General features: G+C 43.1%; 1 protein-coding gene across 1 annotated transcript in view; it reads left to right on the forward strand.

Annotated features, from left to right (window-relative positions):
* Positions 1 to 25,839, forward strand: part of Lamc1 (laminin subunit gamma 1) — a 113,503-nt gene that overhangs the window by 50,479 nt on the left and 37,185 nt on the right. The window contains exon 2 of the mRNA XM_005071291.4: positions 23,765 to 24,069. Coding sequence (XP_005071348.1) covers positions 23,765 to 24,069 — 305 coding nt within the window. The remainder of the gene's footprint in view (positions 1 to 23,764; positions 24,070 to 25,839) is intronic.

Consider the following 25,839-nt stretch of genomic DNA (forward strand, 5'->3'; position numbering starts at 1 on the left):
GTTTTTTAATGGCCAGCTAGTTAAGGAAGGGTTTACTGATTTTAGTTGTTATCTACTCTTTTCAGGATGATCTTCAAAGTCAAGGGCAGGCTTTGAGGGAAAGCACTGCTGTAATTATGAGTGTCTGTACCTGGTGTAATTAAAAACCACCAAGAGCAGGGTGGCTTGCTGTTGTCTAGAGTAGAAGAAAGGACTTGAACAATGAAAACAATAGCTAACCCAATTAGCCCTGCATGTCTCTCATTGCTGAAGTCTTGGGGAACTGGGAGCTTTTGAAGTATTTGGCAGAATCATTGTGCAGTATTTTCTTTTTACACAGTGTTCTGGGGTAATCCGTTGGGCGGGGCCTCTCGAGTAGCTGACAGTGCTCACTTTTTTCTGTGCTCTCTTCCCATGTGCCCTGACTCCTTCAGTGTGACGAGAGCAGCCCACGTCAGCCCTTCCTAATTACTTGTTTAGGGCAGTCAAGTTCTCAAATTTGCTCAGTTCTAGCATTATAGTTTTTTAAGCTTTGAAAGCTATATTGTATTTTTTGTTTGCTTGTGTGAGTTTGTGTCCCTTTTTTGGATGGAATTGTAAGTTATCCAAGTGAGAAGTGTATCGTATCTCTTATTCTATTTTTTATTTTATTTTTTTTTATTTGGTTTTCAAGACAGGGTTTCTATGTGTCGCCTTGGCTGTCCTGGAACTCACTCTGTAGACTAGGCTGGCCTTGAACTCACAAAGCTCTGACTGCTTCTGTCTCCTGAGTGCTGGGATTAAAAGCGTGTACCACCACTGCTTGGCCATATCTCTTATAGAATCTGTTATTTTCGGTCTGGTGATGATGTGATAATTAGACAAAGGCGTACAATAAGGGGTTGCTGGTTAATTTTAAAAGACTGAGCTGTTTACATTTTGTATGTATGAGTGCTTTGCCTGCAGAGGTCAGAAGAGGGTGTTGGATTCCCTGGAACTGGGGTTGTGGATGGTTGTTGAATTGCCATTTCAGGACTAGGAATGGAACCCCAGTCTTTTGGAAATGCAGACAGAACTCTTAACCACTGGGCCTTCTCTCTAGCACTGGAACACGGTTTCTTAAAGCACACTTAAGCCTAAAAGCTAAATTAATGAGGCAGGGTCCTCAGATTCCCAAATATGGATCCACGGTAAGAAACTTAAACCTTTAATGGATGAAGTAATCGCAGCGTATTTTTCTGTTGTGGTTTAAATGCAAACATGAGATGAAGGGGTTGATATACTACATATAAGAAACTGATCACAAGCTTTCATAACCTATAAGGAATAGTGAACAAGGAGCAATGGGGAGCAGAATGCTAATCTCTGGCCTACTCTGGGAGAGAGGGAGCTCTAATTTTAGACTTGTATTCTGATTATTTTTAGAGGACTCTCGCTGGGGGAGGGCATGTTGCCACTGTCTGCAAGTGCCGTTGCTTGAGAATGTCCTTCTTGTCTTGTGTGTTGCTTTACAGATGAACCAACTGGTCCCTGAGTTGGTTTTCTGTGAGGACTTGCCCTGTGCAGATACCTGCTTCCATCTTTTTGACAAAAATAAACTTTGTCAAAAGTAACCTGTCTCACATCTTCTGCAAATATATTATGGCTTCCAGTTCAGTGTTTTTATGGGATTCCGAGTGTACGAATGAGTGGGTCTCAGATTCTTGTGCCTTCTCTGGGGCTCTTTTCCTCCTGTTTGTTTTGTTCAATTCCCATGTGCTAGTTTATTTTATCTTTTTTATTTTCCCTTAGAAGTCTGGTTATTTTCTGATGAGAGGCAGAAAGGGAGTCGGTCCAGAAGGGAGGGGAGGTGGGGAGGAACTAGGAGAAGTAGAGAGAGGGGAACCATAATCAGGATATATTATATGAGGAAAAAAAATCAATTTTCAATAAGAAATTTTATGTGTGTGTGTATGTCAGACCTGTCCCTGTTTCTCATGGTCTTTGGTTGGTTGACTTTGGTTAGTTACGACACTGAGTTCTCTAGAAGCTGATCAGCTCCTGGTTGACTGATAACAAGTAAATCTCTAAACTTGAAAAGTTGTACACTAGGTGATTTCACTTCAAATAACTGACCAGAACTATTGGTCATTACAGTAGATTCAATGGAATTCTGCAAATGGAGAAATGTTATTTCTGCACTAAAATTTTCATGGCAGGATATCTCACTGAGTAATGTAGTCCTCTGAAAATGTGGACATTTAAGTTTTTTAAATTCTTCCCCTACTGGTATTTATTGTTGCCTATGTCCATCATCACTAATGATCCACTTCTAGGGACCTGAACAATCATGATATATACACACATGCAAAATGGAGGTATAGATATGTTTCACCTGCAGCTCCTTGAAGGGTGAGGCAAGATGGAAGGGGGTAGAGTGGGTTAGGATGGCATAGTTTACAGAGACAGCTTGATGTCCGTCTTACCTCCATTACCTGGCCCTGGCTCTCCCTTTCTCTGATCCTTCTCTTCCGTGACTACAGCTTTGGTGGTGGGTGGGGTGGGGGGTACGACTCAATAAAACTCATCAGTTAGTGGGTTTAGTCAAATCTTCTGAGACCAGGAGTTTTGCTTCTCCAATACAGGATAGCTAGTTAAAGCAGCAGCATTATAATTTGTTGGTAGTGGTTTGGCTTTTTGTTTTTGTTGTTGTTGTTTTTGAGTTTTGAAGTGGGATATTGAACCTAGGGCTTGTTCATGCTGAACCTTTGCTCTGTCTCCAGCCTATACCGTATCCCAGCGCTGGAGACTGTTTTTGTACTGTTTTAAAATGGAGGAACTTCTGTTGCTAGACTGTTTGGTAAGATTTTGGTATTTGGTTACATTTCAACACAGTTGTTTTGTTTTGTTGAGACAGAGTTACAGTATGTAGTCTAGGATGGACTGGAATTTGCTAAGTAGATCAGGCTGGCCTCTCAACTTGGCAGAATTCTGCCTTCCAGAATTGTGGAATTAAAGGCATGTGCCACCATGCCCAACTGAATACAATCTTTGCCTTTGCTTAAAAGCTAGCCTTAGGACATTTGGCAGAAATAATGTTCTTAGAGTTTATTTTTTTATTCTAATTAAAATAGATTTACATCACTTTTCTCCATCTCTTTCTTCCCTCCAACCTCTCCCAGATACTTTTCCTCCAACTTCTCCCATACTTCCCACTCCAGTGAATAGCTTCTCTTTTTTTTAGTGTTACATGCATGTGTGTGTGTGTGTGTACACACAAGTATATATGTAGTGTATGTATGTGTGCACACATGTACATGTGTGCTCAGATATATAAGTTCAGCTTGATAGTTCATTTTTGTTGGTGGTGTATATATGGTTCCAGGGCTGACCACTCAGTGTAGGACAAGTAATGAAGAGGCCCATCCTTGGGAGAGGCTAATGTTCCCTTGCCCAGCAGTCATAGTTGCCTGTGTGTCTAGGTGTGGCGTCCCGTCAGATTCTCCCTCTTCCACATTAGCGTGTCTGTTGATATGGTTGTTCCTGTCCTGTTTATGCAGCCATTTCCAGGAGATTATTTCATAGCAGACTTCCTTGTATTCTGGCTCTTACCATTTTCCAGACCCGTCTTCCGCGATGTTCCTTGAGTCATCGATGCCGGAGCTGTAATGTAAATGTACCCTTTGGGACTGGTCTTCCCACAACTCATTTCATCTGTATTTTGTTCAGTTGTGGTTTCCTGTGATGGTCTCCATTTGCTGTAAAGAGAGGCTTCTTAAATGAGGATTTTAATATTTTTAGTGCAGATTGTCTTCAAGAGAGGCTGTAATAGAACCCAGTTTCTTAAATCTTTTTAAGTGAAACTTAGTAGTACTCTTTTAAAAAATAGTTAGGCTTTAAAGCAGTTTTAGGTCACAGTCTAACTTGAATTGGAAGTAGACATACCCCACCAGAGAGGTGTACTTGTTACAAATTGCAGCGGAAAAAAAAAATTGCCTCACCAGCTCTCAAGTTCATGGTGGGGTACACAGTCTAGATTTGGACAAACTGTGACACTGATCTGCCATTGTCATCCCTAGTTTTAATTTCCCTAACTCTGTCTCTCCCTGACCTTTTGCCCTCTCTGTGGTTTTGTATTTTCCAGTGTCATTGTTGGAGTCATGCCGTACCTACCCACTTTATAGATCATTTTGTTAGTAATAATCATTTTGTTTTCATGGCTTGGTGACTTTGCTTTTGAAATCATGGTACAGCATTGTATTGTGTGGGATGGTACTAGTTTATCCATTCACTCACTGAAGGATAAGTTGGTTGGTTCTAAGTTTGGCAGTTGTGAATTGCTTATGACATCTACATGCACTCTCTTTGTGGACAGTTTTCCAGTCATTGGCTTACTCATGCAGGCATATCATTGTTTTATTAATTAATGTTTTGATTTTATGTATATTGGTGTTTTGCTTGCATATGTCTGTGTGACCGTGTTAGATCACCTGGAACTGGAGTTACAGACAGTTATGAGCTGCCATGTGGGTGCTGGGGATTGAACCCAGGCCCTCTGGAAGAGCAGCCAGTGCTCTTAAGTGCTGAGCCATCTCTCCAGTTCCTAATGTCATTGCTTTATAAGGAGCCACCTAAGTGGGAACTGTTTGAGTTCCCGCCAGTAGTGAGAGTGGCCATGTCCTCCTGTTCTAAGCAAATCGGTATACTGATTGTCTTTTTGGTTGACTTATTTCTGGGGGTCTCATTGCAAGAGGTCATGGCCTTGGAGGGTCAGTGGAAAGCAGATGACTGCTGTGTGATAAGTATGTATACCCATGTATGTGCACAGGGTGGGGGAGGGTACCTAATGAAGAGGATTTGAAGGGCAAGAACCTCCCAATGTTTATTCTTCAGTTACAGCAGCCCATCCAGGAACTGCTCCATGCAGTCCATGCTTTTCATTGTCGAGTGCTGGATGATGGATCTGCTTGAAGTGTGCCTTTCCTTTACAGAGCGGGAATGAAATGAGAAACAGACAGAGGCATCATGGACAGGGTATCTTCCCCTGAGGGACTTGTCATTGCTGTTTGGGAATAGTAAATGACTTGCCTGGGCAAACGATGGCTGGCCTGCCACCCATCTTCTGAGACTGGACATTTGCTTGGTTAGAGATTGGCAGTTCTTACAGAATCTCACTTGGGCTATCATCTTGTTCTTGTACGTTCAGCATACAATTTACTGGATGTATTTTTTTAATCCTAATATTAGGCCATTTCTTACTATTTATTTCTCTCTAGGAGGTTTTAAATAAAGATTTTGACTAACTTGGATAAATAAAATTTTAGTGATGTAGATGAAATAATCACACGTATTTAAAATGTTTATTAGTCTTGTATGTTTTAAATCACATATGAAAATTAGAATTTTCTGCACTCAGGTGTTATGGAAACTGACGTGTATTTCAGTTCTTTGTATGTCTTGAGACCCATGATATTGGTCACTTTGTTTTTGTTTGTTTGTTTGTTTTAGGAGACAGGGTTTCTCTGTATTGTTTTGGAACTCACTCTGTAGACCAGGCTGGCCTCCAACTCACAGAGATCCGCCTGCCTCTGCCTTCCGAGTGCTGGAATTAAAGGCGTGCGCCACCACCGCCCGGCAATGTTGGTCACTTTGTAATTAGTGTAGTTACCCAGATCATATTACACAATTTCCTTAAATACACTGTGACATGGCATCTCTTAAATATTTGTGTTAAAATTTCTATTACTAAAAATGCTGTGTCAGGCCGGGCAGTGGTGGTGCACGCCTTTAATCCCAGCACTGGGGAGGGAGAAGCAGGTGGATCTCTGTGTAACACAGCAGAGATTTTTGTGTTGTTTTGAGACAGGGTCTCACTATGTAGCCTTGGCCAGCCTGGAACTTGCTGTGTAGACCAGGCTGGCTTGAACTCTGCCTCTTGAGTCCTGGGATCAAAGGTATGTGTCACCACACCTGGTCCCAGAACAATGTTCCATTTTTTCCCTCTATATCTTTATTTGGTTTGTATGTTATTTGCTCTTTGGTTCTTCCATTGAGCCCTGTTTCCATTCTGTATAGGCCTGTTTTTTTCTTTTTCCGCTTTCTTTTTTGCTTCTCACTGAATATTTAAGAACTTGGGAGCATTTGACTCTTAACACATTCTTAGAAAGGTTGAGGACAGCACTAACTCTAAGTAGGCAAGGAAAGCACAGCGTGCCTGTATCTGTTAATAGATTATTGGTAGGCCTCTTTTCTGCTAAGTGACACCGGTGTGTATTGTATGGTGAGCTTAAAATTCTGTTTCTTTGGACAGCAGACAGGCAGGCAGGCGGAGGGGGAAGGCAGCTCTGGAGAAGCTCCCCTGACTTAGCAGGGTGGGATCATTGTGCAGAAATGCGCTCGCTGCATGGCAGAACCGCAATCCTAATCCTCCTACATGCTTAAGTCAATAGGGTCTTTGTTCCACACTGTGGAAGAATGCATGAGCCAAGGAGTAGTAGGAGTTCAGTTTAGCTCCACTGTTTTGTAGATGGGTAAGTTTTCAAAATGATCCAACATTTACTTTTCGAGCAAGAGACATGAGCGCGGAAAACACATTCTTTTGTGTTTCCGAAGGACGGACTTTTTTTCTTTTTTGGTGTGTTAGTGTGTGTATGAGTGTGTGCCTGTGCAGAGGTCAGGGTGTCAACCTTGGTTATTGTTCCTCAGGCGGTATCTACCTTGTTTTAGTTTTCATTTGTGTGTATGGTATGTACATGTATGCAGCCACGTGTGGAGGGCAGAGATGTCATAGGAATGTCTTCCTCAGTCACACAACCTCTTTATTTTTTGAGACAAGGATTCTCACCAAACCTGTTGCTCACTGTCTCTGCTAGTCCAGATGGCCAGCAAGCCCTTGGGATCCACCTGTCTCTACTTCCCAGTGCTGGGGTTACAGGCGCTGCATAATCACACCTGGCTAGTTTCTGTGATGGCTCTAGGGATCTGAGCTCAGGTCCTCAAGCTTGCACAGCAAGCACCTTACTCACCGAGCTGTCTCTCCACCTTGGTTTCTGAGACAAGGTCTCCCAGTGGAACCTGAAGCTTGCTGAGTACTGTAGGCTGGCTGGCCAGCAAGCCCCAGGAATTCACCTGTCTCCACCTCCCAATCACTGGGCCTGCAGGCATGGACCACCATGCCTGGCTTTTTACACGAGCACTGGAGAGTGACCTTGGAGCTTCTGAGCTGTGTGGCAAGTGTTTTACTGTGTGACCGAGCCACCTCCCCTGCCCCAGGCTTTTGGAATCTATGTTTTTGATAAAATCCATTGTATATGAATTGTCTGTCTGTCTGTCTGTCTTTTCTTTCTTTCCCTCTTCACTTTTCTTTTCTCTTGTGTTGGGTACCAAACACAAGTCTTTTTACATGCTATCGAGCTGCTTTCTCAGCCCTCATAAACTACTTTATAGATGAGAAAGCATGAGACAGATGTACTGCTCGCTGCCCTGAGGCACTGTATATCAGAAAGTCAGTGGACTTGGGGTTGCTCTTTGCCCTCTGTGGTGATTTTTTTTCTCAGTTTGTGTTTTATGTACTTGTGTTTTTTTTTCTCACTAGGTGGCATTTCTTTAGTGCAGAGACTAATTTTTACTCCATCTTGGTGTCTTTATCTTTAGTATCCAATTAATTGCCCAGTAATGTTAAGTTTCAAAATACATTTATAAAATAAATACATCATTGAATGAACCAGGCAATAAACCATATTCCTCTAAGTCCACTGTTTTCTTCCTATAAAAAAACAAAAACAAAAACAAAAACAGAAACATGACTCAATGGAATGACAGGAAGAGAAAAGTTCTGATTCCCAAACTCACACCCTATGTCCTTCAGTGTATGTGTGTCATAGCTTAAAAAATGAAAAATGTAAATACTTGTCAGATTTTTTTTTTGTAAAGTCAGGAAAACCAGTTCCATGAGCATGACACACAGAGAATTGACTGTCAGGGAACATTGTCCAGTCTCTTCTGTAGTCAAAACCTAAGCTCAAGTACTGGGTGACAGCCCTCCTGACAGTGAAGAATTCCATGCTGCTACCTGAAGGTGTGTCACATGTTCGTTGCTGAGGAGATCTGGAACCAGAGTCACTAACAAGAATGTAAAAGATCAATTTATGCAGGGTTAGAAATCAGGGCTCCCAGGAGTGCCATTAGCTTTGGGGAAAAGAATATTTTCTTACATCATATATATATATGCATATATATATATATATATATATATATATGTATGTATGTATGTATGTATATTTGGTTTTACAGGGTTTCTCTGTATTGTTTTGGAGCCTGTACTGGAACTTGCTTGGTTGACCAGGCTGGCCTCGAACTCACAGAGATCCACCTGTCTCTGCCACCGGAGTGCTGGGATTAAAGGCATACACCACCAACGCCTGGCTCTTCTTTTATATTGTTAAAGACTGTCATATACAAAGGTTTAGTTTAGTTCTTTTTTTAATGTTGTCTGATTTTTTTTAATTCCTTTAAAAAGGAGTTTTGGAAAGATGTCATCAAGCTTTATGTTCCTATACACACAATATTTCATTATAAACTTCTCACCTGTCCAGTGTGCCAGATGAATCAACTTACCAAGAGCAACTGGTTTATGCCAAGGACAGTGCCCTAGGGATTGTCAAATGACATTTTCAAATCATGGGTTTCAATTCATTAATGTCACAAAATCAATTTAGTGATCTACAGGTCAGCATTTTCTAACAGTGAAATGGAAAATAGGATAGTAGACAGTATCAGGAGACAGTATTTTTAAAAATTAAGCTTGAGTTTAGCTGTGTGTGTTTGTTAAGGCTGCAATGTGAAGTCTTTTTTCTTCTGTGTGTTATTACCAGAAAAACTTGAAAAAAAATGCTGATAAAAGATACAAGAATGCTTCAAGTTTTTGCTTTTTAATAAACTTTACTGGTGCAAGGAAACTTCCACAGAGGGGTAAGTACTCAAATAGTGATTTATATGATTTGGGCAGTAAGTGATAATACAAATCGAGAGTGCCACAGAGACAGGCATTCCATGAACTGAACCTGGAAAGACAGGATTTGAAGAGAGTGGCTTAGAGTTGAGATGTCGGTGGGCAATAACTACAGCGGGACTGCAGTAGGTTTCAGTGCATGGTGGAGAGGACAGGAAATTAATCACTATTAGCCAGACTTTGAGATGCTTCGCAGTGACTTGTCTGGAGAACTTGTGTTAGATTGGGTAACCTGCATGGACTCTGCAGCTGAGGAGTGATGCTATGCACTCTGGCGCACTTTCCATTCTCCCCAGCTCAGAGCAGCCATGGAGCTCCTAAGAGAATTCTTCTAGGTGGTTTTTGGGTACCAAATCTCTGGCATCAGATCAAAGAGAGCTGGGAAGGACTTTGGCAGTTCTCCAGGATGTAAACAGAAAGGTAGAACAGGTCCCATTGTGGATGCATGTGAATCAACCCATGCGGGAGACCCAAGGTGCTGTCTGTTTGAAATATGTCAGAGGATGGATTTGAAGAGCATTTCTTCTTATCGTGCTGAATGTTTGCTCTCACTGTAGAGGGAAAGCAGATAAAAGGGCTCATTTTTTAGGTACTGGCAACCACCTGAAATATGCTGTGTGGGTGATCTGTCAAGTGGCCTCTTTCCCCTTGACATAGCCTCACTGAATCTGGGATATATGCAATTTGTAAATTTGAGGATTTATTAGGGAACATTTCTTATCTCTGGGAAGGAACATTTAATATTTAACTGCTTAAGTCCTTTCTACTTTCCAATTGAAGAGAACTTTAAAAAAGTTTGTGAAATGATAATTTTCATTAAGGAAAAGATGATTGCGTTAATTTGAAAAAAACCTCATTTTTGAATGACTGTTCACAGTATTAAACCCACTGGTCATTTTGATGAACTTCTACATAGAAGTCTTGATTCTTTGTTTGTCGCAGTTTCCCATGGGTTGTATACTGAGGCTGTCTTAGGGATTTCTGCTTTTGCTGTAAATCACTGGAAAAATCAGATGTGTTTGTGTAGGAGTACAAGGTTACTTACCTCTGGTCTAGGGAAATTGTATACTGCTTAGATATGTGACAAGAGGGCACAGCTTAACCACAAATGAGATAGCAAGTCTCAGCGCAGGGACGCAGGGCCTTCTAAAAGAGAGTGTGGAGAGTCTCGCCTCTGCAGGGAGGGTACATGAGTGAAAAGTGCAGAGTGTATTCGCTATGCTTATCTTGGGAAGGCATCTGATAACAATCAGTCACTTGTAGAGGAGATGCCAGCTGGCTTGGTATTTTCATGATGTAAATTGTCCATCCGCTCAGAAGAGCCGAAGGACAAGGGGGCCTTGTGTGATAGACTGAATTCCTACCCAAAAGACTAGGGCGGGAGGTTCTCATAGAGATCTAATGAGATCTGCTCGCATTTTCCATTTTATTTGCAGTTCTCAACATGTCTTTTTCCTGCTATCCCGCTATGGTTCTTGTTTGGTGTAATTAATCAGTTTCTCTCCTTTCACTGCTTGTGCTTGGATGCCTCTTTTTCCAGCCGCATTGTTTTCCTTGTCTTTCTTCTCGACTGGTTCATTTTCACGAGTTGCGTCAATAAAAGAATATCATTCACATTTGATTTTTGAAATGATAAGTTCTGTTTACTGCTCTTGTGCATGCCCATTTGCACGAAATAAAGTAATTTTCCTTCCATGACACAGTAAGTACTTCTAGGTACCAAACGTATACAAGTTGTCAATAATCTTAGAAAATTCTCAGTAAACCTCTGTCTTCTGTTATTTTGGTGGTAAAACAAGAAAAGTTCAGATGTATTGCATCAGGTTTTAAAACAGCATGCTCTATAAAGAGTAGTTAAAGTTTTAGTAGAAGCCTTTTTTTTGTCTTTTTAAATTCATGGATTAAAACACTGTTTTAAAGTTTTTTTCACATAACATATTTTGATAATATTTTTGCCTTTCCCCAAGTTAGGTGGGTAGGGGGATCCTGGAATCTGGGATCCACCTACCCATCTAACTTCTTGTTCTTTCTCTTAAAACCAAAGCCCAAAAATCAAGAAGACATGTACACACATGCACATACATACATGAATGCATGCACGCACATACTCAAAATTTGTTTTGTGTTAGCCAACTACTTCTGAGCATGAGGCCTGCCCTGGAGTGTGGTTGATAGACACCATGTTACTCTATTGAAGATAGCTCTCCCAGCAGCTATCAATTGGAAATAGCTTCTTGGCTAGGGATGGGAGTGAGGGACTGTTTCCCCTTTTTAGTGCTAGGATTTTGTCTGTTTGAACCTGTGCAATTTTTGTCTCTCCTGTAACAGTGTCTCTGCTTATGTGTATTGGCCCTGTTGTGTCTGGAAAATGTTTCCTTGGAGTCATCCACTACCTCAGGCTCTTAACAGTCTCTGCCTCTTTCCTGTGGAGCCTGAGCCTTGAGAAGGGCAGGACATTCCATTTAAGGCCAAGTGCTCCAGAGTCCCTCACTCACTCTGCTCATTCTTGTGGGGCTCTGTGTTAATTACCATCTTCTGCATTAAGGAGCAGCTCCCATGTGGATTAAAAGCAGTGCACCTGATCTATAGGTATAGTAATGGATTATTAGCAATTGGTTTATTGCTGTGTTCATTTAGCAGAATAATAGTGATAGGTTTCCCCTAAGGCCTATGAAAAAAATTTTTTTATATTCTTGGATTTCTTAAGTCATCTGTCAGTCACATAGTAGATATTTTAGACTTTATTGGTCATAGTGTTTCCCATTTAGCTCTGCTCTGGTCTCCAGAAGCAGCCTGGGATAGTGTATACTTGAGTAGACATGGCTCTGTTCCAGTGAAGCTTTTCTTTAGAGAGACAGACAAGCTCCAGATAATCTCCAGGCTACATAGTGTATCAGCTCTCACTCTAAACTTACCCAGGAGCACTCCCCTGCTGAGTCTGACAAAAGGTGAAACCAGTGAGGCTTCTAAAATGAAAAGAAACCCTCCCTAAATATTAGGTGTGAGTGATGTTAAATAACTGAAAAATTGGAGTATGGGTCTGAACTTCCAGAATGTTCTAAATCCTCAGTCTTCTGTTCTCCCTTTTCCCTTTGCCCCATTATCCTTCCCCTCCCTGTTCCCTTTCTCTCATCCCTCTTCTCCTTCTTGGTTAGCTACATTAGCGTCTTGCTCTCAAAGCTCCCAGATATATTTCTTTCTTTTTTAAAATAAGCATCTGAAATTTCTTCTTTGAAAAATCAGTATTTCCTCACTGGTCTAAACCAGCCGAATGTAGCAAACATCCTGCCTGAAAATGCCAGCACTACCCAGTAGAGACTGGGTTTAACAAGTTAGACTTCTAGACAGAGGAAACAACTGCTTTCTTACCTGTTGGAGTGTACTGAGACTGAAGGTAACTCTTTGCTTCTGTATGTTCCTTCCTGTTGAGAATTGCTGATTGTCTTACATGTGTGTTACATGTTAGCAGCAATTTGGGGGATAGGGGTGGGAGAAGGAGCTTGAAGGGATTGAGGAATTTAACCAACGTTTGCATGTAAAGGATATCATTAATGAAATTTTAGACATTTAGTTTTCTAAACATCAAGTGTATATTTTTATTGACTTAGAAAGTACAGCCTTGAAGAAATTGACTTGGTAATAAGATGTACTGGAGATTGCATTCAGGGGTCAGGCCACCCCAAGCCTATAGATACTGAGTAGCGAGCCCTCCCCTTTACATTTACCACCTGTATTTGCCTGCAGTTGGATACTTGCTATACACTTTGCCTTGAAATGAATGGCCTCTGAAAGTCAAGGGTTTGCCTCATTTATTCTACACTGTAGCAACGCATTCAGATTCCCTTTTCTATCTAGACCATTTAAAGTGTGAGAACCAGGCTGAAAGTGCGAACAGTAGACCTGTTAGTCTTGTTTCTGTTGCAGGGATAAAATGCCCCACAGGCAACTTAGGGGAGAGAGGGCTTATTAAGTTCACAATTCCAGGTGATAGTTAACTAGCAGGATTTGAAACAGCTAGTGATGTCTGCAGTCAAGAGCAGAGAGAGAATCACGGATGAATTCATCCTTGCACATGCTCATTTGACTCCTTTTTATTCAGTGTAGGACCAGCTCATGAAATGGTGCCTCCCATGTGCAGGATGGGCCCCATCCCATCCGTTAACTAGGTTAGGAAAGTCCCTCATGGGCACATTCTTAGCCAACTTAATATAAATAGTTCCTCATGGAGACTGCCTTCAGAGGTGATTCTAGATTGTGTCTAGTTGACAATTAAAACTAACCATCACAGCAGGGAAGTAGTTTTCAAACAAATTGCACATAAAAGTCATGGTGTGGTAAAGTACAGATTTTGATATTTCTAGAAATGATGCTTAAGAATTTGCCTTTTTCAAGTTTTCTAGGTGATCCTTACTCAGGGTCAGGATATGGGAAGGTATTGTTGCTGGAAAGCCCAGGCACAGACTGAATGGAAAGGAAAGGGCTCTCTGGAGTGAGTGCATGGAGGTATTGATCTTCTTTAGCTCAGTATTAAGAGCACCTCTGGTCTTGCAGGGGACCTGGATTTTTCAAGCACCTACATGGTGGCTCACGGTTTATCTACTGATGCCCGTGGTGCACATACACATAAAATTAAGTAATTTTTGACGTCACTTATAGTCTATTAGTCTGTTCTTTCTTGAGAATCTTTGGTAATGCTATCCTCATGGGCCAGGGTGAGTCTGTAGGACTCGCTCTAGTTCATCTGTGCCACCAGGAAAACTTACTGTCTTTGACACTCCAGCCACATTGAATCATTCCATCCGCACAAGACATACTGTCTTCTAGCATTATTAAAGGCAGTTTCTATACCAAGGAGATGGCTCAGACGGTAAAGGTGCCTGCTGTTTAGGACACCCAGTGTAGGGTGAGAACCAGCAACTGTCCTCTGACAGGCAGGCAGGCAGGCAGGCAGGCAGACATGTTATTTTTTTACTGGAAGTTTGCTCTTAGTTCTCTCTTAGTTCCTATTCAGCTACTATTTTTTTTTAAATAACAGAATTGCTTGGAAATTGTCTTTAAGCTGGCTTTAATCTGTATCCCAGCCCGCCCAGCTCCACCCAACCCAACCCAACCCAACATTCTTTGTTGTTTTTAACTAGAAGTCTACCAAGTCATTTTTCAAGTTAATAGAGGATTCTGGAGGCCAGTGTTCAATCTCAATCTTGACTCAGGTGATTTCTCATATTGAAAAGCATAACAATTGGTTATTTAGATGGTCAGCCCTGAAACCATTACATGCAATTATATAAATTACAGAGACTGAGCATGGTGTACTTACAAATGTATATGTATTTAGGAACATACATGTGCATACATACACCAATGTAATAACAGTTAATGAAAAATGAGGCCATAAATTTGAAAGTGAACAAGGGAGGGTTTGGAAAGAGGAAAGAGAAGAGGGAAATGATATAATTATTAATCTCAAAAAGTCTTTCTCTTTGATGCTATTTCCCATGAGTCTTCTTTGCTGGTGGGGTCTGTGTTCATCAGTCCTCATGTCTGTGCCTGTTTACAGACATTTTTGTCTAACTCTGTGACTTTGAATACTGATTGCTAATGACTTCCGGATTTCTCTCTCCTGCCTATACTTCTCCCTCAACTTCAGACTTGTTCTGCCTTTCTGTGGTCGTGGAGTTTGAACCCAGGGCCTCATTCATGCCAGGAAAGCGCTTTGTCCCAGAGCTACATCCCCAGCTCCAGATCTTTGTGTATTAATTGCTCACTTGATATTTCCACTTAGGTGTTTTGTGGTTGCCTCAAACGCACGCGCAGTTTCCCCAGTCTACCCCTGCAATTGTTTGAGTAAGCATCAGCTTTGTCTTTCCAGTTGCTTAGGCCTCATATGCAGTCAGTCAGTAAAACCCCTCGAAGTATATCTACAATCCAGTCACTGCTTGTCACTGCCACCTTGAACCAAGCTGTTGTCATCTCTTGCCAAGGTTATTGCAGCCCCTCCTCCACCAACTTTTTAATTTTCCCATCCCAGCTAGAGTTTTGCAAGTACAGTAGCCCAAGTGAGCCAAGAGGGACTGGTAAGATGGCTCAGTGGCCAAAGACACTTCCACACAAGCCTGTCAACTTCAATTTGAGCCCAGACCCCATACAATTGTCCCCTGGCCTCTACGTGTGCACTGTAGTGTGTGTATACCTACATTCACACACACATACACAAAATATAAACACATAAGATTTAAAAGTAGCAGAGCATGCACTTTTATGTACAAAATTCTCCAGGAGATTTTCACCTCATTTGTAGTAAGGACATGGTCTTTCCAGTGTTCTCCAAAATTTCCACCTGTATTGCCAAAGAACAGAATCCCCCAAATGCTGCATACTCTTCAGCAAACTGAAAGGCCAAGTTAATGTGACTCAGCCTGGTTAGTAAATGTGGCAGTGATTGTCATACAGCCATTGCGTGGACAGAAAGAATTCTTAACTAAATACTAGAATGTCCTGTATCCTTAGCCTATTCCCCTAATACTTTCTACCTTACTCATACTGACCTCCTGACTACTCCCTAAAGCTTGCTGGCAGACTCAGGGTATTTTCATTTGTCCTGAGACTACTCCTCATCCAGGTGTTCACTGTTTCACTTAAGGTCCGTGCTCACATAGCATCATGTCTGTGTTAGTGAGTCACCTCTGACAGACCTATGTTAAATGGCATTCCTCCTTCCAAACGTTCTGTATCTGACGTGTGTGTGTGTGTGTGTGTGTGTGTGTGTGTGTGTGTGTGTGTAGGCTGGAATTCACCATCAGATACCATTCCTGAGCAGCTGTACACCTTGTTTTGTGAGGCAGGGTCCCTCCCTGGCATCTGGGACTTGCTGATTGGACTGGGCTGGCTGGCTAGCAAGCCCAGGGATCGGCCTGTCTCTGCCTTCAAAGCAGTGGGATTTTGTAAGAACATGCCCCCATGTTTGGCCTTTTATGTGGATGCTGGAGATGGTACTCAAGTCCTTGAACTTCCATGGCAAGCACTGGCCAAGTCACCCCTTAGTCACATCATTGTTACTCTTATTCCATCCCTTGCCCAACCTTACATCCTACTAGATTGTAAACTCCTCTTGTTTGGCACCATATGTATCTTATTTTCTGCTGTGACCTCGTGCTTAGAATATTGGCTAGCGGGCACAGACTAACGCTCAGTAAATATTTGTTGAGTGAATGAAAGAATTTGTATCTACATGATTATCAGGACTAGAGAGGGCTGTTATCTTTGACCTAATGGGTAGCTGTGGTAAGAAATTAATACACAACCATGAAAACTGAGAAAGCCATTTTGTAGTTAGTCATGTATGGATTTGTAGGAATTTAGCCTACTGATGAGAGATACAAGTAGAACATGACCATGGGGGAGTGGCATGTTCATTAGGAGCTACTGAAACTAAACAGTAAAAGGCTATCTTCTAAAACAGAACATTGGAATATCCTTGGAAGTTCGTCATAGTGAGCTTGGGGGTAATTAATTCGCTTACTAAGTAGTTGATGAAGAAATAAGGTCACACTATTTAGCCTTGTGTGGCTTTGTGCATTGTGGGGAGGGGATTAGGAGAGTTAGTCTGTACTGCACTGCTGTCCTTAGATGCTGGAGCCATTACAAGCACTATTTCCTCATGATTCTTTTACCAGTTCTCAGCCTTCTGTGCAGACTAGATAGCACAGAGCAATGAAGACCTTCCCCCAAATGCCGATGTCTTCCTCTCTTCTACAGTTCTACATGTTACGTGGCTTTGCTTTGCGGTATATGTATCACTGCCTTTTGCTTTCTTTCTGTAATAAATTTAATCATTTGCCTTCTCTGTCTGCCTCCCTCATGTCAGTCAGTTCCCACAGCTAGAACTTGGCTTAGTGGAGTAAGTAGATTTTTTTCTTTTCTTTTTGAGTGTGGATGAGTGGGAGGAAAGTCGGGCCTCATTCCTTTAGCTCAGCTCAAAGATTTCAGGCATGCTGTGACCCACTAGCCTGAATCAGGGCTGGTATTAAGCCTTGTAAGCATGAGGTTCCAGTTAATAAGCCGTGTTCCCAGATCTTGGCTTGGACTTCACTTGGTAATCTTATCTCTTTTGGTGAAGATATAACATGAAGTTGCAGAGGTTCCCAGATTAGGATAAATTTACCTGAAGTTTTGTAATGGAAACTGTCAGCCTCTAGTGGTAATTTGCACCTGTTTTAAATGACCTTCCAAGCACACTGGACTTTCTAGTATTTAGTTAAGAATTCTCTCTGTCCATGAAATGGCTATATGACGAACATGGCCACATTTAATAACCGGGTTGAATCACATTAGCTTGGCCTTTCAGTTTGCTGAAGAATATGTAGCATGTGGGGGTTCTGTTCTTTGGCTGTGCACCGGGAGAGCTGACTGTTGAAAGCGTGCGCTGCGTGTGCACTTGAGAAGAGCCCCTTTCTCAAACTGAAAGCACCATTGCATTTGTTATAGTAAGTTTACTTGACAATTACTATTTGCTAGAAATGGTAGAGGTGGTTGTCCTCCTTTGTAAATTGTGGTAGTTTAAGTGTACTTTCCGTGGGTCTGTGTCCTTTTCCTAATGGCATTTGACTGAATCACAAAGGGCTAGACCATGGACATCACTGGAATCTAGGGGGAAAAAGTAAGTTGCCCTGTCCTGTCCTTCCCCTCCTGTCTGTCTTTCAGCATTCTATTTAAAAGGCGATGCTTAGCCTGGAGGTGGTGGCGCACGCCTTTAATCCCAGCACTCAGCAGGCAGAGGCAGGTGGATCTCAGTGAGTTCGAGGCCAGCCTGGTCTACAGAGCGAGTTCCAGGACAGCCAGGACTGTTTCACAGAGAAACCCTGTCTCGAAAAACCAAACCAAACAAACAAAGATGATATTTAATAGTGGAAAGAACCCAGCTCTTCACTCGAGCCCTCAGGACCGAGTTTTCTATAGTAGGGGTGACTCTGCTGAAGTGGTTCTGGTCCCCTCAGCACAACCTAGAAGTGCTTAACTGTCCTAGTGCTGTCTGGTCAGCACTGACTTGGCTCTGGGCTCTCTGGCTCAGTGTGGCTGTGGCTGTGCAGTCATCTCTGAGGTGAACAGTGACAGCTGGTATGCAGCTGGACATGTTGTCCTGGGAACTCTGTGCTAACAACACTGGAAACATTTTCAAACAGTTGCTTTCTGTGTCTACTGTTTGGAGAGCCCTAGTTAGTAGCCTAAACATACAGCATCTCTAATTGACTTTGTTCTTCAACTTTATTAGTGTTTTACTCCTAAGTCTGAGTTCAGGATTTTTTGATTTCTAGAGAGCTAGCCTGTAAGTACAATAGTGAACCACTGGCACCAATTTGATTCTTTAGAGGGAACTTGTTTCGTTCTGATTCAAGCCATGGAAGGCATTTTGGAACCCTGGAAATTTCTGTATGGCCATTGTCATTCATCACTAAACTGTAAAGGCGGTTGTTTCATAAGGTCCTCATGGAATTCTTCCTAACCGCACATAACAGAGAGACGTTTATGTTCCCCAGCAGTCAGTGTTTGCATCCAATTCTAAGACAGGAAGAGCTTCTCCCTACTCAAAGAGATTAGAAATACTTTACCACGTAGGAGGCTGCAGCAGAATTCCTTGGCTTGGCGCTGCTGGAAGCATGGCTGGCTTCTCATTTTTCAGGCGACCCCCTCCTCTTCTCTCATTCCTTCAGGACCGTAGGATTCAGAGCAGAAAATATTAATTAGTTTTGAGTGCTCCATTCTAAACATCTGCACTTGAGGTTTTTTTGTTTAAGGAAGGAATGCAGCAGGGGAGAAGAGGGCCAGTAGAACACTCGGAAGCTGCCTACTTTCTGCAGGGTGTCTATCTATGGTGTCCTCTTGTGCCTGAACAGGAGGTGATGGATCCAGAATTGCACTTACGATTTCGTACATCATTTGATCTGGCTTCTGTACCTTAGAACTCTACCATCTAGTTTTCTTGCTCCTATGATGGAATGCTAGGATGGCAGGGCCACTGGATTGGAAATCAGAGAACCTGAATGAATTTATTTTCTATCCACCTACCAATTAATTAGCTCTTCTTACTTTGCCAGTGTGGAATGATAAGATGGGCCAATATGAGGCCGAAAGTGTGGTGAGATGGAGGGGGAAGGAGAGACAGACAATGAGGCTCTCAAGTGTAGTGCACAGGTTAGGTTTTCCAGTTCTTCATCATCCATGATCATTTTAACATAGGTAACACAGATGATTTCATGCCCTGTCTGTTGTACGCGTGCATGCTGGGCTTGAGCTCAGGCTTTTGCATGCTAAGCGGGGTTTCCACTGCAGAGCTACACCCAGAACTCATAGTTTGGAACACAGGGTCTTACTGTGAAGCTCAGGGTTTTCACACCTCATCCTAAGTTTGGGATTGTAAGGTTGCTCACCACATTGATCTGTTTCTTTGTTGTCCAAACCCCTTGAAGCAACTTAAATTTCTTGTCTCTTTGTCCTTCAGGCACATCAGTGTAAAGGGTGCTCTAGGCTGCTGGAGGAAGTAACACCTCTGCAGGGACATCAGTACATACAGAGTTGTGATCTTCCACTGTCTTCCCAGTGGCCAGTCTTTGCTCAATAAGGTTACTTTTGGGAGGCCGGGAGCTGGTCTGCGAGTGCCTATTAAAGTGTCCTAAGTGGACCAGCAAGGTGGCTCAGTGTAAAAGTACTTGCTCAATCAAATTGCTAAGCTGAGTTTAATACCTGGAACCAGTGTGGGAGGAGAGAACCGACTCCCAAAAGGTGTCTGCCCTCTGACCTCCACAGGCATTCCCACACACACCATCTCATGCACAATAATAATAAGTTGAAACGTACGGTTGCTGAGTTTTTAGATATTTCCCACTCAGCTTCCCCAACTAGCTTTGTCTCCTACCATGAATTCAGGTACCCTGATTGTAACTACAAAGGGAAAACAGTAGCAGGACTCTTTCAGTTTTATCCCTCACAAAGTTGCTTGAATTTGTGAGTAGACAGAGCTAGGAGGCAGTTAGTCCCCAGCCACCAGCCACCAGCCAGCACTGAATCCTGATTTTGTTTTGTATCCTACGTCTTCTGCCTTTCCCCTCTGTGTACCCCAGCACTGTGGCATTAAATATGTACTCACTGTTCCTACTTAAAGCCAGAAAACAAAAACAAACAAACAAACAACCTTGTCTCAGTGACCCTGTGCCCCAGTATCCTTCCCTCCTGCTCTTCTTTGCCGCCAGGCTTAACAGGCTGACGACATTCCCCGTCACCATCCCTGCCCCTGAAGCTCCTCTAATGCACAGTGAGCTTTGTAGCTTGCTGCCAGTAGGCATTTCTTGAGTCATTGTCTTATTTGACACTTGACTTTTAGCAGATTTGTGTGCACATATTTACACGTATCCATGCTTGTGGTTAGGGCAACCCTTGTAGGCTAGTGTGAACACATGTAAGTGCGGATGCTAGGTGTTCTCCATCGCTTTTTCTCCCTTTTTCTTTTCTTTTACAAGAAATTACATCTGTGTCTGTGTGAATGTATGACTTCTGTGTTTGGATGCCCGAGGAAGCCAGGAGACAGCCCGGCTCTCTTGGAACTGGCCGTTGTCAGCTGTCTGATGTGGGTTCAAGGAACCAAGCAAGTCTTCTGGAAGAATAGGAAGTGCTCTTAATGGCTGGGCTGTCTCTCTAGCCACTCTACCTTCTGCTTTGAGACTGGGTCTTTTGCTAACTGTGGAGCTCACAGCACTGGGATTACAGGTGCATAGAGCTACACCTAGTTTTTATGAGGGCGCTGGGACTCTGAACTCAGGTCCTCATGCTCGAGTAGAAAGCACTTTTACTAATTTAGCCATCTCTCCAGCTCTTAACAGACTTTAAAACTGTTGATGGTCCCTCCTCAGAACCTGTTTTCCTGGTTCCTACTCTCCCTGGTTTCTGCACTATGTGATTTGTCATCTCCTCTGTACCTTAAACTTTGGTGCTCCTTAGGGTTATCTGAAAACTGACTCTTAATGCAACACACTTACTCCTTGGTTTCTACCTGCTCCTCAAGCTTCAGAGGAGGTCCTAAGTCTACATACTAAGAGGTCCTAAGTCTTTATGTCTGACTTAGATGATACTTCTCGTCCTTCAGACCACTCACATCCCCTTCCCTTATAGAGATTTCCTCTTGTCTAGGTGACCTGCAGGTCCTCCAAATCTAGTGTATCTGAGGTGAACTCATACCCCACTTTCATAACCCTGGTTATCTTCTGTTGTCTTGGCAAGTGGCACTGTTTTCCCTTTGGTGGCTTTTAAGCTAGAAAATAAAATGTTATTTCTGATCTTCCTCTTCATGGGATGGGAAGCAGCTGCTTTGACGAGGAAGTGGAGTGGAGTACAAGTAGAGGTGTCTTTTAAGCAGCTCCTGGTCCTCTCTGGGTGCTGCTATGCCTCTGTTGATGTTGTCTCTCTGTGCTTCACTAAGGTCCATTCCTTTCTCTGAAGTTTATTGTCTCTGTTTCATGGTTAGTCCATCATCTTTTCTGGACTATTGTCACATCTTAAGAAGATGTCCTTTGGACTGCTCATGGTGGCACATGCCTTTAATCCCAGCTTTCTGGGAGCTGGGAGCAGAGGTAGATGGGTCTCCGTGTTGGAAGCCAGCATGGTCTACATTGTGGATTAAAGGACAGTCAGGACTATCTATATTGAGAGGCCCTATCTCAAAACAAAGCAAACAAACAAAATCAACCACCCAAACAACAAACAAACAAAAAGTTGTCCTTTATTCTTATCCTGTCTAATCTCACTGGCCATAAAGTCCAATCTAGTATACATTTCCTGGGATGAGTACTTCACTGGTGGCTGTCTGAGAAAGTTACCACAGGGCTCCTTCCCTCTTCCTGTGACCAGAGCTGAGAGGGAACGACTGCTTGGAAGTGAGGCTGAGAGCTCAGCTGGGAAGCCAGCAAGCTTCAGAGCTTCCTGAAAGCAGTGTAGCTCTCTGGATGCTTTGCCACTGTGGCCACAATGTAACCTCATATGCAGACTTGTTTCAGAAGGTATCTGCTATAGGTCAGGCTGCTAAAAAGCAGTGAGATGTCAGGAAAGTAGGGAGAGAAGGAAAGTCAAGATAATGTGTAATCCACAGATTAGTGAGTAAACCTGTGAGTGTCCCGCGCCACCTACTCCTGTGCAAAATCAACTGTCTGCCTTGCTGGAATGTCTTAGAGAGGAAGTTTCTGGAATGCCATGGATACTATACAACAATCTCACCCTCATTCTGAAGTGATGGCTTGCCAGTGTTTGACAGGAGAGACAATGGTTCTTTCAATAAAGCTGTGTGAACTGTAGTGCCTGACTGTGTCTGGGAAAGACGCTGTGCCTCACCTGAGGGAAGGTCTGTATTGTGTAGCTCTTTGGTGAATGTACTTACTAAGTACCCCTGGGGCAGGTAGGTCCTTGTATGAACAGGTCTAAGTTCAAGAGTTTTCTTCATAAACTCTAATAGTGCTTTACACCTCATGTAACCTTCTATTGGATGGAGGATGTGTAAGAGTGGGTGGAGAAGGATTGTTCTCATCTTTTCATAAAGGGAAACTGTACAGCAGAAACCAGGTAGCTACTGAGTAAAGGAGCCAGGCTCAGCTCAGGCCCCACAATGCCCGGTCCTGTATTCTTCATGCTTCAGCTTTGTTTAAGTTCGGCTGTGTTGTATTAGAGCACTGTGGGGGGCATGGGAGTGGGGGGGAGTTATTAAATCTCTTCTATGATCTGAACCATTGAGAAAGTCAGTTTTAGTGTAGATATGGCCTGGACTCACAGTAGAGGTCTCTTCCCCAGAATCTGAGAGGGCTGGAGTCATTGTTCTGCATAGGAGAAGGTCAGGGTGGGAGGCCTAATGAGTGCATGGATGGTGAGTAAATAAATAGTTGTATATTGTCTGAAGATATGCCATCCCAACCATTGGCCATGTTCTCTGCAGGGGACCCCCCCCCACCAACACCATGCTTCTGGAGGGTGGGCAGAGGGCGGGCAGAGGGTGGGCAGAGGGCGGGCAGCCCAGGCAGAGGGCGGGCAGAGGGCTGGCAGAGGGCGGGCAGCCCAGGCAGAGGGCGGGCAGAGGGCGGGCAGAGGGCGGGCAGAGGGCGGGCAGAGGGCAGGCAGCCCGGGCAGAGGGCGGGCAGCCCGTGCCTCCTCCTCCTGCTCTTTGCTGCTCAGAACTGCTTCTCCTATGTTCTCTTTCTTGCGAACACATCTTCAGATATAACCTCTTCAAGATGCCTTTCTCTTTCTTCTTTTATCTCTTTGTTGAGCTTCTGAATGAGGGTTTTCCCCTTTCCTGTTCATGTCCAAACACTTTCCTTCCCACTGGAGTAGATGAAAAAGTAGTTCTGACGACAGTCTTCCTGCACCAAGAGAGGCGCTGTAGTTAATAAAAAGTAAGGCTTTTAAAGTATTGAAAGTGCCCAGAAGATCCATTTCAAAAGTCCTCAGATGGTTTTTAATGTCTTTTAGTTAAGCTTTCCCTGAAGCTGCAACATTAAGAGTAGGTGAGGTTTTTTATTTAGTTTTATTTTAAAATTCATTAGTGCTGCACTTATACCACAAGTTTTCATGGCCAATGTTAAGAAGCTGACTGTACTTTGTATATGGGAAATATGCAGTTTCCAGGTTTAGAGTAGCCTGCCAGGCCCAACCACTGTGTTGAGTGTACTGGGGTCCTGTGACTTATTGCTGGACCCCTCTTCATCAAGCCGCAGACCTAGTTAGGAATAGGGGCATTTTTAATCTCTATCCACATGGCTTAAGAACTGTGATGTGTTTGTTCCGTAGGAAAGGCTTTTGACATCACTTACGTGCGTCTCAAGTTCCACACCAGCCGCCCAGAGAGCTTCGCCATTTATAAGCGCACTCGGGAAGACGGGCCCTGGATTCCTTACCAGTACTACAGCGGCTCCTGTGAGAATACCTACTCAAAGGCCAACCGTGGCTTCATCAGGACAGGAGGGGACGAGCAGCAGGCCTTGTGTACTGATGAATTCAGTGACATTTCCCCCCTCACGGGGGGCAATGTGGCCTTCTCAACCCTGGAAGGAAGGCCCAGTGCCTATAACTTTGACAACAGCCCTGTGCTGCAGGTAGGCGCTCCAGGGTGGTGTGGGAACTGGCTGTTCTCCCCCTGACTATGAAAATTATCCACATGACCTGTCACATGGGCAGCAGGGTTTCTGATGTTCTCCTGTGTGCTGTCTGTAAGTGACAGGAACCATTTTCTTCCCACTGCCTGGGTGACTTTGGCTCTGTCTTTTCCACTTGAAAATATTTTCCAGGGTTTAACCTTTACAAAACAAAAACAAGCAAGCATACACTAATTTGGGGGGTTATTTGAGACAAGGTCTAAGTAGCCCACTTATGTGGTTGAGGATGACCTTGAACTCCTGACCCTCCGGCCTCCACCTCCCCAGTACACCATCACACTGAACTACTTTGCAAATTTTATGAACGCTGAACAGTTTTAACTTTAGTGTCTGTACTTGAGGAAGGAACGTCTCACTTCTGACTTCTTCAAGAAGATACTGGTGTGGGGCTGAGACTGACTCAGTGGGTAGACTGTTTAATTTCTAGCACCTCATAAAGCAGGAGAGGTGGAGGCAGGGAGATCAGAAATTTAAGGTCATCTTCAGCTGTGTTGCAGGTTTAAGGACAGCTTGGAATACATGAGATACTGTATTAAAAAGATTCTCTTTATTTTACGTTTAAAATTTAGTGTGTGTGTGTGTGTGTGTGTGTAAGAGCACAATAGCTCATGTATGTAGGTCAGAGGAGAACAACTAAAGGAAATTGGTTCTCTCTTACCCTGTGGATCCCAGAGATGGAACTGATGGTTTGGTGGCAGGTGCCTTTACACTCTGAGCCTTCTTACCAGCCTGCCCCTTCCTAAAGTAAATAAAATATTTGAAATAATCTTCCCATTTTTCTTGAATCCTATCTTAAATGCTCCTGGATTTGACAAACTAAAAGGTATATATTTTAATATGGGGAACAGCTGATGCCAGCTACTTAAGTACTTAAGAGGCCTTCCTAAGCCGGGCGTTGGTGACACATGCCTTTAATCCCAGCACTCGGGAGGCAGAGGCAGGCAGATCTCTGTGAGTTCGAGGCCAGCCTGGTCTACAGAGCGAGTTCCAGGACAGCCTCCAAAACAATACAGAGAAACCCTGTCTCCAAAAATAAAAACAAACAAACAAAAAAAGAGGCCTTCCTTCAGGGAGGAGGGAAGGGAGAGGGAGCTGGGATTAACACGTGAAACAAGCTTGTTTCTAATTAAAAAAAAGAGGCCTTCCTTCCTTAGCACACAAGGACATTTTGTCTGTGTTGATCGTCACTGTGAGAACTCTTTCTTCTTCACCTGAGAAGTTGAGTTCTACGGACGAGATGTCTGTTAGGGTGTCTTGGCTTTGTGCTTAAGCATCACTTAAAAACCTTTCCCCATCTAACAGTAGGACAAATCAAGGATTTTTTCCCATCAGTTCTATGTGCACATTTCTTATACACCCTCCTATGGAGTCTCTGTGTGTGACTCAGGTTTAAACTTTCCACATATTCTGGCTGGGTGACTATGGAAGAGCGGGACCCCTGTGTCATTTTTTTTTAAGACTTATTTATTTATTTGTTTATTTATTTATTATGTATTCAGTGTTCTGCCTGCATGCCAGAAGAGGGCACTAGAACTCATTATAGATGGTTGTGAGCCACCATGTGGTTCCTGGGAATTGAACTCAAGACCTCTGGAAGAGCAGCCAGTGCTCTTAACCTCTGAGCCATCTCTCCAGCCCCTTGTGTCATTCTTAAGAGATTGATGCAGAGACACTGATGTCACACCTATTTAGGTGGTGATGTTAGTATCT

Source organism: Mesocricetus auratus, unplaced genomic scaffold (assembly GCF_017639785.1).
Source record: "Mesocricetus auratus isolate SY011 unplaced genomic scaffold, BCM_Maur_2.0 Super-Scaffold_100676, whole genome shotgun sequence".
In the NCBI taxonomy this organism is placed as follows: domain Eukaryota; kingdom Metazoa; phylum Chordata; class Mammalia; order Rodentia; family Cricetidae; genus Mesocricetus; species Mesocricetus auratus.